Genomic DNA, 12200 nt, shown 5'->3' on the forward strand with positions numbered 1-12200 from the left:
GCTCTATTGGCATTGCAGCTGCTGAACGTCAGCTACAGAGCGCAATCCGCAAGGCGCAGTCTTGGGCTGTAGCGCATGGTTTTCAGTTTTCCGCAGCCAAGACCTGCGTTATGCATTTCTGCCGGCGACACACTGTTCACCCAGAGACGCGGCTTTATCTTGACGGCGAGCTTCTTAAAGTGGTGGAGTCACATAGGTTTTTGGGGATGGTTTTTGATGCCCGGTTGACTTGGCTGCCTCATATTCGGCAGCTTAAACAGGCGTGTTGGCGGCATCTAAATGCTATGCGATGCCTGAGCCACACTAGGTGGGGCGCCGACCGATCTACTCTCCTATGGCTTTACCAGGCGTTAATCCAGTCCCGTCTGGACTACGGGAGTCTGGATTATGGCTCAGCATCCCCATCTGCGTTGCGGGTGCTGGACCCAATCCTCCACAGCGGGATACGCCTTGCCACTGGTGCCTTCCGAACCAGCCCTGTGGACAGCATACTTGTGGAGGCAGGTGTCCCTCCACTGCGGTTACGACGCCAACAATTACTGGCTGCTTATGCTGCCCATGTTTTTAGCTTGCCCGGGCATCCAAATTATCGTGTCCTCTTCCCGCAGTCAGTCGTTCCCCAGAACGTCGGCCCCAGTTGGGTTACCCCCTGTGGGTTCGGGGGTAAGAATAGGCCCACGGTATTCCTGCCTGTCGTAAGAGGCGACTAAAAGGAGTCTCAAACGTTTTGGCCTTGTGAGATGGTCCCCTAACGGGTTTGACCTCCATCCTTCTAAATTTTCCGAAGAGTGAGCCGATTGGGGAAGGGCGCCTTACAAGGAGCGATGTGTCCATCATGCATTACCATCTCTAGCCAGGTTTGTCGTCATCGCTTAGCAGTCCCGCTCACCTACCATCTCTTGGGCGTGGATTTGTTCTTGGGTGCAGTTTATTGCAGTCTGCTATGCTGTGTCCCTTTATGCGCCAATGACGATATTGGACTACATCACCTGAAACCAGCACGGTAACCAGTCCGTTGTGGTGGGGCCGCCATGTACCCTGTTGGTTGTAGCCCCCTGACTACACAGGGATCGCTCTGCTGATGCCAGTGCCGTTAACTCCCCACGTATGCCAAGGAGTAGATGCCTATCTCCTTGGGGCATTGGGACTCCCGGCAATGGCCATCCTGCCAGGTGGTCGTTGCTGAGGCTGGGTGGCGCCCGTGGGGAGGGCCCTTGGTCGGAGTAGGTGGCATCAGGGCGGATGACCCGCAATGAAGCGTGGTACATCATCTCTTGCTGGCGGCCAGCCGCCAGCAGTCTCTAAGCGTTCCAGGGCTCAATACAACGCAACTACATATGACCCCAAATCGTTCCCCTCCCTGGCTACACCATGGGAGGAACGAAAGACTAAGGATGCCAGCGAAACATACTCGCTCCGCTACCTGGTGTGTGCGAGAGCTGATGGTGAATCCTTTACATCCATGAAGCCTCAGTTCTTCGTCGAGCACTTAGAGGACAAGTTCGGGGAGGTGGAGGGCTTGTCCAAAATGCGCTCGGGCTCGGTTTTGATCAAATCGGCGTCTTCCGCCCAGTCCCACCGGTTACTCGATTGTAACAAGCTGGGGGATGTTCCGGTTACAATCACGCCCCATAAGAGTCTTAATATGGTCCAGGGCATAATATTCCATCGGGACCTTCTATTGCAGTCCGATGTCGAGCTTCGCGCCAATTTAGAGCGGCGAGGTGTTCACTTCGTCCGGCGCGTACATCGTGGTCCAAGGGATAAGCAGGTTGCCACCGGTGCCTTCATCTTTGCCTTCGAGGGTGATACTTTACCTGAGAAGGTCAAGGTGATGGTCTATCATTGTGACGTCAAGCCATATATCCCTCCCCCGATGCGGTGCTTTAAGTGCTGGAAGTTCGGGCATATGTCTTCCCGCTGTACTTCCAGCCTCACATGTCGAGATTGTGGACGCCCATCACATCCCAATACTCCATGTGCTCCGCCTCCCATCTGTGTAAACTGCGGAGAGCACCACTCGCCTTGCTCGCCGGACTGCAGGATCTTCCAGAAAGAGCGCAAAATCATGGAGTATAAGACCCTGGACCGCCTGACATACACTGAGGCCAGGCAGAAGTTCGAACGCCTCCATCCTGTTCGAATGACTGCTTCTTACGCCGCGGCTACTACTGTTATGGCCCCATTAGCTCTCCCTCAGACTGCCACCTCTGAGAGCCAGAATGCTACACCTGCCCCCTTGATGGTGGGGGGCACTTCACTCCCTGCTGCTCCTGCACTACCTGCCTCAGGAGCAGCAACCCCCCAACCATCGGGGACATCAGTCCCCACTTCTAAGCTGGGGAAGTCTCAAACTTCCCCGGCTCGAATAACACGGAAAGGGTCCCTTGGGTCCCTTCCTTCCCAGGTTTCCGCCTCTGGGAAGGGTGACATCAGCCAATGGAAGAAAAGCAGACCAGTGGCGGGTCGCAGGGCTTCCCGCTCCTCCTCCGTCCCGGAGACTGACTCGCTGGAGCCCTCCCATCCAATGAAACCCAAGGACCAGAGAGACAAGACGAAGAAGAAGACCTCTAAGGCCAAGGAACACGCGGTGGCATCCACCCCACTGCTCCCTACAGGCTCTGCGTCCGAGGATAAGGTGGAGATCCGGGCGTCCGCTGAGGACCTGGATCTCGCCGGACCCTCAGACACCATGGAAGCAGATTGTACTGGTCCTCCATCGGTGGCAGCAGGTGACCCAGTGGCGTGATTTGCCTCCTCGGTCCCTTCACGCCTTTTTCGGACATGGACAAAGCGATACTCCAGTGGAACTGCAGCGCTTATTTCCACCACCTCGCTGAGCTTCGCCAACTCATCAGCAGTCACCCTTTCCTCTGCATTGCCCTACAGGAAACTTGGTTTCCGGCAATGCGGACCCCTGCCCTACATGGGTATCGGGGTTATTACAAGAACCGGGCAGCTTATGAGAGGGTATCTGATGGAGCCTGCGTCTACATCCTTAACTCTGTCTACAGCGAATGTGTACCTCTTCACACACCTTTAGAGGCTGTCGCTGTAAGGATGTGGACGCCTCAGCATATTACTGTCTGCAGTTTGTATCTTCCGCCAGATGGTGATGTCTCGCGTCATGTGTTGGCTGCATTGATAGCACAACTGCCTCCTCCTTTTGTGTTACTGGGCGACCTTAACGCCCATAACCCCCTGTGGGGTAGCGCCGTGATTACTGGCCGGGGTAGAGATGTCGAGACTCTTCTCTCGCAGTTTGACCTCTGCCTCTTAAACACGGGAGAGCCGACACATTTCAGCGTAGTCCATGGCACATTTTCGGCCATCGACCTTTCTATCTGCAGCCCCGGACTTTCACCATCCATCCACTGGAGTGTCCATGACGACTTATGTGGTAGTGACCATTTCCCCATCTTTCTGTCACTACCACAGCGTCACTCTTCTGAACGCCCCTCCAGATGGGCTCTGAATAAGGCTGATTGGGGCTTGTTCTCCTCTCTCGCCACTATCGCACCTCCTTCCCATGACACCATTGATGCGGTGGTTCAGTCGGTCACCACCGGCATCGTTTCTGCGGCGGCATCTGCGATTCCCTGTTCATCCGGGTCCCCTCGGCGGAGGACTGTGCCTTGGTGGGCGCCCGAGATCGCAGAGGCGATTAGAGATCGCCGGCGGGCTCTTCAACGCCATAAGCGGCACCCGTCCTTGGAGAACCTCATCGTTTTTAAACAGCTCCGTGCCCGTGCCCGACGCCTTATTCGCCAACGGAAGCAGGAGTGCTGGGAACGGTATGTTTCCACCATTTGCGTCCGTACCTCTGCATCGCAGGTTTGGGCTAAGATTAGGCGACTCCATGGCTATCGGCCACCTGTCTCTGTCCCTGGGCTTTCGCTGAATGGAGTGGTGTGTCCTGACTCCGACACGATTGCGAACCGGTTAGCAGCGCATTTTGCTCAGTGTTCCGCATCTACGAATTACCCACTGGCCTTCCGCTCCCGGAAAGAGCGGTTGGAAAGTTGGAGGCTTTCCTTTCACACGCGCCACGCGGAGTCGTACAATGCTCCTTTCAGCGACTGGGAATTCCAGAGTGCACTATCTGCTTGCCCTGATACGGCTCCTGGGCCAGACCACATCCACAGCCAGATGCTGAAACACCTCTCTGTGAATTGCCAGCGACGCCTCCTAGATGTTTTCAACCGCATCTGGGTTGAGGGTGTGTTCCCATCTCAATGGCGAGAAAGCATCGTCCTCCCCGTGTTGAAACCTGGCAAGAACCCGCTGGAGGTGGACAGCTACCGCCCCATAAGCCTCACCAACGTTCTTTGCAAGTTGCTAGAACGTATGGTGAGCCGGAGGTTGAGTTGGCTCCTCGAGTCTCGAGGCCTTCTGGCTCCGTCTCAGGGTGGGTTCCGTAAAGGCCGCTCTGCCGTCGATAATCTGGTCTCCCTAGAGTCTGCCGTCCGTACAGCCTTTGCACGCCGCCAACATCTGGTTGCCGTCTTCTTCGACATGCGGAAGGCGTACGATACGACTTGGCAATATCACATCCTGGCCACACTTCATGGGTGGGGTCTTAGGGGCCCGCTCCCGATTTTTATTCAGAATTTTCTGTCGTATCGTTCCTTCCGCATGCAAGTTGCTGCGTCCCATAGTTCCTCCCGGGTCCAGGAGAACGGGGTCCCACAGGGGTCTGTCCTCAGTGTCTCCCTGTTTTTAATTGCGATCAATGGGCTCGCTGAGGTGGTGGGATCGTCCGTCGCAGCTTCGTTGTATGCAGACGACTTCTGCCTCTACTACAGCTCCGCTGGCATTGCAGTTGCTGAGCGCCAGCTGGAGGGCGCTATCGGCAAGGCGCAGTCGTGGGCTGTAGCGCACGGCTTCCAGTTATGCATTTCTGCCGGCGTCGCATGGTTCACCCTGAGCCACGCCTTTACCTTGACGGTGAACCTCTTGCTGTGGTAGAGACGCATCGGTTCTTGGGACTGGTATTTGATGTCCGGTTGACTTGGCTGTCTCATATTAGGCAGCTTAAACAAACATGCTGGCAGCATTTAAACGCTCTCCGTTGCCTTAGCCACACCAGATGGGGTGCCGATCGGTCCACCCTTCTCCGGCTGTATCAAGCGCTGATCCAGTCCCACCTTGATTATGGGTGTGTGGCTTATGGTTCGGCATCGCCATCAGCATTGCAATTGCTGGATCCCATCCATCACTGCGGGATCCGACTCGCCACAGGAGCATTTCGGACAAGCCCTGTTGACAGCCCAACTACTGTCTCCTGTTCCCGCACTCGATCGTCCATCTTCCAGACAGGCGGCCCCGGTCAGGCTGTACGATCGCGGTTCGCATCTGGGCTCTACTGTGTGGGATTGAGTTATTTCCTCTCCCGCCTGTTTTCCGGGCCAATCTCCGTCTGCCCCCTTGGTGTGTGCGCCGACCATGCATTCGGCTGGATTTGGCACAGGGTCCGAAAGACTCGGTCCCTCCTCCGGCCCTCGGCTGCCGCTTTGTTTCTCTCCTTGTCGAGTTTCCCGGATCTGCCGTGGCCTATACCGACGGTTCGATGGTCTCTGGTCGCACTGGTTACGCTCTTACTCTAGAGGATCATTGTGGGCAACGGTCGCTGGCACCCGGGAACAGTGTATACACTGCCGAGTTGGTTGCCATCTATCGCGCCCTAGAGTATATCCGCTCCCGCTCAGGTGAGTCCTTTGTCATCTGTAGTGACTCCCTGAGTGGTTTACGAGCTCTTGACCAGTGCTTTCCTCGTTCCCGCCTGGTGATGGCCATCCACGGGTCGCTCCATGCTCTTGCCCGTTGCGGCCGCTCCGTGGTCTTTGTTTGGACCCCAGGTCATGTCGGCATCCCGGGCAATGAGCGGGTTGACACACTGGCTAAACAGGCAGTGAGTTCACCGGCTCTGGAACGCGGCCTTATGGAGTGTGATCTCCTGTCGCTTTTGCGCCAGAAAGTGCTTGGTGCCTGGGGTGACGAGTGGCGCACCCTGCCCACGCGCAACAAACTTCGGGCGGTGAAGGAGACGACCGTTGTGTGGCGCTCCTCCATGCGGGCCTCTCGGAAGGACTCTTGTCGTCCTCTGCCGGCTGCGCGTTGGCCACATGTGGCTGACGCACGGCCATTTGTTGCGCCGCGAGGACCCACCGCTATGTCGCTGCGGGGCAGCTCTGACAGTGGTCCACATTTTGGTGGACTGCCCGCTTTTAACAGGACTCAGGCAGACGTTTGCGCTGCCTGATACCCTCCCTGCCCTTTTATGTGATGACGTTGCTATGGCGGACCTCGTGTTGAGTTTTATTCGGGCAGGGGGTTTTTATCGTATGATTTGAGTGTTTGTCCTTTTATTTCCTGTATTGACTTGGGCCTTTGGCCTGTGGTTTTAAACTGTGGGTTTTAATGTCATTTGGTGGTTGGCTTTTCCTTATTTTCATGGTCGGCCAACCACCTTCACACTCGGTGTGATTTTAGTTCCGTTTGTCTGGTCTTTGTCTGTCTTTCTTGTATTGTGTCGTCCCTTGTCTCAGTTCTCCGTTTTTAACGACTGACAGTTTTTATTTCGTGTGATTTTCTCGTGGAACAAGAGACCGATGACCTTAGCAGTCTGGTCCCTTCAATCCCACACCCAACCAACCAGTTGGGTTGTCCGATCGCCGTACGTGTCAAACAGCTCCTTTCCTGGCTTGGGTGTTTCCCTGTTCCACCTCCTTTCCGGGCCCCCCTGCGTACACCCCAGTGGTGTGTGCCTCGCCCTTGCCTTCGGCTCGACTTGGCACATGGCCCGAAGGACTCAGTTCCTCCGGAGGCCTTCAGACGCCGCTTTTATTCCATCCTGGCCACGTACCAGGGCTCTGGCGTTGTCTACACTGAGGGTTCGATGGTTGCTAGTCTAGTCGGTTATGCACTAACTCTAGGGGACCATTCTGAACAACATTCATTGCCGGCTGGCTGCAGTGTTTACACTGCTGAGCTGGTCGCCATCTTTCGTGCCCTAGAGTATATCCGCTCCTGCTCAGGTGAGTCCTTCGTTATCTGTAGCGATTCCCTGAGCGGTTTACGAGCTCTCGACCAGTGTTTCCCTCGTTCTCGTCTGGTGATGGCTATCCAGGAGTCCCTGCATACTCTCGCCCGTAGCGGCAGGTCTGTGGTCTTTGTTTGGACCCCAGGCCATGTTGGTATACCCGGCAATGAAACTGTTGACCGCCTGGCGAAAGAGGCCACCAGTGCGCCATCTCTGGAGATTGGCCTCCTGGCGGCTGATTTGCGGGCAGTCTTACGCCGCAAAGTTATCTCGTTTTGGGATGCTGAATGGCGCGGTCTGACCACCCCTAACAAACTCCGTGCCGTCAAGGACACGACGACTGTGTGGCGGTCATCCATGCGAGCTAACCGCAGGGTCTCAGTCATTCTTTGTCGGCTCCACATTGGCCACACCCGACTCACGCACAGTTATTTTCTGTGTCGTGAGGATCCCCCTCTTTGTCGTTGTGGGGCGTCATTGACGGTGGTCCATATTCTGTCGGAGTGCGCCCTTTTAACCGTGCTCAGGCAGACTTTTGCAATGCCTGACACGCTCTCTGCTCTTTTATCAGATGACTCTGCCATGATGGATTTGGTTTTGTGTTTTATTCGGGCAGGGGGTTTTTATCCTTTAATCTGAGTTTTTTTAGTGTTGATTCTGGCTTTTAGCCTCTGATTTTAAACTGAGTTTTTAAAGTGTCCTTGGTGGTTGGCTTTTCCTCTTTTTCTCTACGGAAGGCCAACCACCGTCACACTGTGTGTTTTAATTTGTTTTGTCTGGTCTCTGTCAGAGTATTTCATGTCCTGTTTCGTCTGCTGTCTTTCCTGTTGTTCGTGTGGTTTTTTTTTTAAATTCTCTTCGGTGGTTTTAGTTTTTATGGAACAAGGGACTGATGACCATAGTAGTCTGGTCCCTTTAATCCCACAAACCAACCAACCAACCAACCCCCCTCTCTTCTCTCTCCCCCTTCTCTCCTCTCTCCCCCCCTCTCTCCTCTCTCTCTCCCTCCCTCCCTCACCTGACTCTCTCTTTTTGTTTATTTTATTTTTTTCAATTGGACAGTTATACATAAGTTTTGTTTATCAATAAACATTGTGCTTGTGTTAGTGATTAGTGTTATGAGAGTGGTTTCTATGTATCGTACTTTATTTTTGCGCTGTATTCTCTATTGCTAAAGAGAAAGTATTGTATCTGAAATTCAGCAGGTCCGTGCTCCCGAACAAATGTTGGTGTTATTCACTACTACTTCTCAAAGTTCTTAGATGCATAAAATAAACAGATGTTTGTATAGTGCATCTCTACAGTATTATCTGCGTAAGTGTTCTTATTCCAGTTTTTGCTATGTTGCTTTAAGGTTCAGGCTTCTGGGAGGACGCGGCCAAAACCTCTGCAGCTGTGCCTATTTCAAAGAGCCGATCTGCCACAAACCACAACAACAACATTATCAACAATAACTCATCGGGCAACAACAAGAACAGTGGTGGCAATGCCAACACCACACAGCCATGGAAAAACATGCCAGCGAATACGAAAACGCGCAGCAAGAAAGAGGAGGCCGTGGTCATGAAGCTGTTCGAGCCTCGCCCTGACGAGTTCACACAGTGGTGTACGGATGCGCTCGGATCTCTGAAACACTCCATAGATGGTGAGTTGTGACACAAACTGTGAACATCTGCAAACAGTATGATAGTGATGTTAGCTCTGTGAAACGTAAGTGAATTTTTTGCCACTCCTCATGTACACCCTTGCCATGTGTTAATGCTGGTTCCGAACTGGGCTTTTTGTTCTGTGCAGCAGCACCATTGGTTCAGTAGGCTGTTTCAAATAGAGTTGTCCTTATAAGATGTGCTGTTACAGTAGAAGAAAGAACTGCTTAATTGTGGACTGTATCTTGTAATTACTGTTATGCAAAAGTTATCTTGCTCCTGTCACGGCTTTCTGTTTTGTTGAGAGTGCTACCAGTACTTGAGGGGAATACCACCAGACAAATCATCAATTGGAGAAATGTTGACAGTATTGATGTTACTTGATGAAGTTTGTGGCGTGGACAGAAAAAAAGAAAGATACACCTATTAATGTCTCGTAAATTTCTGCACGTATTTTTCAATGCAACAGGACCCACAATATTAAAATCATAATATTTATACCCAAATAAACATAATTTTGTAGACCATACACATTTCGACTGCAGTACTGTCACTCCTTAGGTTCATTGACTTAATCTTTAAAAATGTTTGCGAAGTTTTTATGTTTTAAGGCAACCTTGCCAATGTAATGAAATATTATTTACTTTTATACATTTTTCGAAGCATGCAAATACTGCACAAGACTCCACTAGTGCACGCCACCACTGTAATAAAAAAAATTAAACAAAAAATAAGGAAAGAAAAATTAATATTCATTCCGTAAACCACCTGCGATACAGTCAACTCATCAGCTTATTGCTGTTGATTTCAGTTTACTGACATCACGTGAGGTCTCTATTGTCAGTGGTCTAATACAGTAAGCGAATAAATTATCGATTTTGCTTATCTTTGCACAGTCGCAGTACATACAGAGGTGTAACAAATTCTGCTGTTGTGCAGTGCAATAAATTCTGCCTCGTAGTTTTTTTAACGCTGTTAAAAGGCAAAGCAAATGAGAAATGAGAGCACAAGCCTTTCAACTGTGGTGTTATAGCCTTAGCTAGTTAGGTAAAGCAGCAGACGCTAAATAGAAATCTGCCCATACTATGCTCTTAAGTCCTGTAATTTTGCTATTTTATTATTATTGTTATTAATATTAATAATAATACAGTGAACATCATTCAAAGCAGTATTAACCTGATATGACTTCGTTATGATATTCTTCAACAGTACACATAATAATAATTACAAAATAGCAATTAAATGAACATATGATGCATTCATATGTGTACACTAGCACATGTGCATAGTTTAAAGTGTATTATAAGTTCACCAGTAGACCCCAATTCTTTAAACAGTGAAACTCGCATGTACAAAACAAATTGAAGTGTTTGATGGCTTTAATGAGGGAATTGTGTTAAGTATTTAAGTGAGGAAAAGGTTTAGAAAAGTTTTGAAATTATGCTTAAACTTTGTTGGAAGTCACTAAGTACTCTCATTGTGAAACACTGGATGAATACTGTTCAGGTAATTTGCACTCACGTTTTAAGCAAAAGCAAGTTTTTCATACACCTCAATGTTAATGATATTTCATGTTTGAAACTATGCATAATACAATGATATAGTTTAGGAACTGCATTCAGTGTTATATGAGGGTGCTGTCTGCAAACTCTGTTGTTAGTAGGGTCGATAGTAAAGAAGTAATAAATTAAAACTTCGTATCTTTTACTACACGAACAGTGAAACGCAGTAAGCGATAAACATTTTACACTGGCCTAAGACAAACACTCAGTTTCTGATTGTAATACTTGTCTTATTGTGTTAAACTTTTAACATAAGATTATACCTCTTAATGAGTTTATTATGGAAGCGTTTTAAATTTGGACAATAATTATGCAAAATATTGAAAATTACATTTTTTCCCCCCTGGACGCCATTAAGCAGGCAATCTGCAACTGGTGGTGAGTGCCAATAATGGCGTTCAGTAACACGGGCAGCAATATGTGCACAGGTGCATCTGTATTACTGTTCCTTTCCTAAGAAACATGATTTGGCGAAGCAGTACAACTGTTTCGTGGAACATTCGGGGAAGAACCAATTGAATCACAGTCCTGACAGAGTTGTAGGCTCTGATTGACAGCTCCTTGTGCTTCCACTGCTGTTCCTGATACTTCAAACTCTGATTTGTTAAAAAGGCTCAAGGAGGACATTGTGCTTGAGCAGTACGTGTTGTAGGCATATAAGCACTACAACCGTGTAAAATACGAGCAAAACGAGTGATATGCTGTGTATGCACATCCCGTGTAATTGCTAAAACATTGTAAATAGTTTCTGAAATTGCTAGGTATGTGTTAACGAGATATCAGGTTTTCTCAACCATTTACACATTCATCAAACCCAGCTTCCTTGTATATTTTCCAGTGCCGACATTTGTGGCATTCCTGCGAGACATCGAGTCGGCGTACGAAGTGAAGGATTACGTGAGGGTGTACCTGGGCGAGGGTCGTGATGCACAGGAGTTCAGCAGGCAATTCCTCGAGCGTCGCAGCAAGCTGCAGCAGCAGAAGGCCGCGCGGGATCGCACGCCCGAGGATGACCTCAGCACTCCTGCGCCGGCAATTACGCCCTCGCAAGATTTCCACGAGGTTAAGGTATCCTGCTCAGGTTTTTCAATTCTGATTTTGTTATTATTTTATTATTATCTGTCCGTTGCATCATGTACGGGGCAGATACTTTACAATATTGAGCATCTGAAACTTACAGTTATACCAGTACTTGCATTTGCATATTCTGTTTCATAGATGGAAGAACTTTGTGCACACTGTTATACAGATTGTCACAGAATGTTTGCTTTGATTTATAGTGGACACAGCATTTTAATTAACAGTGACACAGAGACAGTATTGGTCAATTCCGTGCCAAGTGGTCATATCTCTGAAAAAGATCCCGTGTGAGCATCACGGACTTTGCTGAAATTGTGTGTGAACATTCACACATGTTGCCAATGGAGATAGGTAAAATATTACTTTTTCCAATGTAATACTTTTGTGACTCCATAGCACAACTCTCAACAGTGCACCCCCGAGTTTTAAGCAATTTTAAGACGTCGTCTGTGGCAATCTTTTCATTTGGGAAACAAAACTTGACCGTCTTGTACAACTTCTGCACTCTCTTAAATAATAAAAAAAGATTTCTTGAATGATTTTCAGATGGATAATTTTAAGCAAAGTCCGACATAAAAATAGATGCTTGAAAAAAAAAAGTGTGAAACTTAGCTTTATGTACCTCCAGAAGTAATTGCAGAATAAACATAAAACTTTGCATATAATAACTTAGCAATACAAAGTCGTAGAATACAAAATTTCATTCTCCTGTTGCTTTCCAGTAGTTTACATATTGAGGGCAAAGTTGACTATTTTTGTCAACCCCAAAAAGAGGTATATTTAGCCCACTTGCACAAAAAACTCTTCTGCAAACTGATTTCAGTAGACAGACCACGTTCTAAACCACCGAAAACTTCTTAAGTAATAGAA

At 49.3% G+C, this 12200-nt stretch overlaps 1 protein-coding gene across 20 annotated transcripts in view; it reads left to right on the top strand.

Moving 5' to 3' along the window:
* Positions 1 to 12200, top strand: part of LOC126295205 (GRB10-interacting GYF protein 2) — a 169072-nt gene that overhangs the window by 135476 nt on the left and 21396 nt on the right. For all 20 annotated transcript variants that reach the window (XM_049987532.1, XM_049987536.1, XM_049987521.1 and 17 more), the window contains 2 exons: positions 8397 to 8687; positions 11089 to 11318. In XM_049987532.1, the coding sequence (XP_049843489.1) occupies positions 8397 to 8687; positions 11089 to 11318 (521 nt within the window). The remainder of the gene's footprint in view (positions 1 to 8396; positions 8688 to 11088; positions 11319 to 12200) is intronic.

This window comes from Schistocerca gregaria, chromosome 11 (assembly GCF_023897955.1).
Source record: "Schistocerca gregaria isolate iqSchGreg1 chromosome 11, iqSchGreg1.2, whole genome shotgun sequence".
Lineage (NCBI taxonomy): Eukaryota > Metazoa > Arthropoda > Insecta > Orthoptera > Acrididae > Schistocerca > Schistocerca gregaria.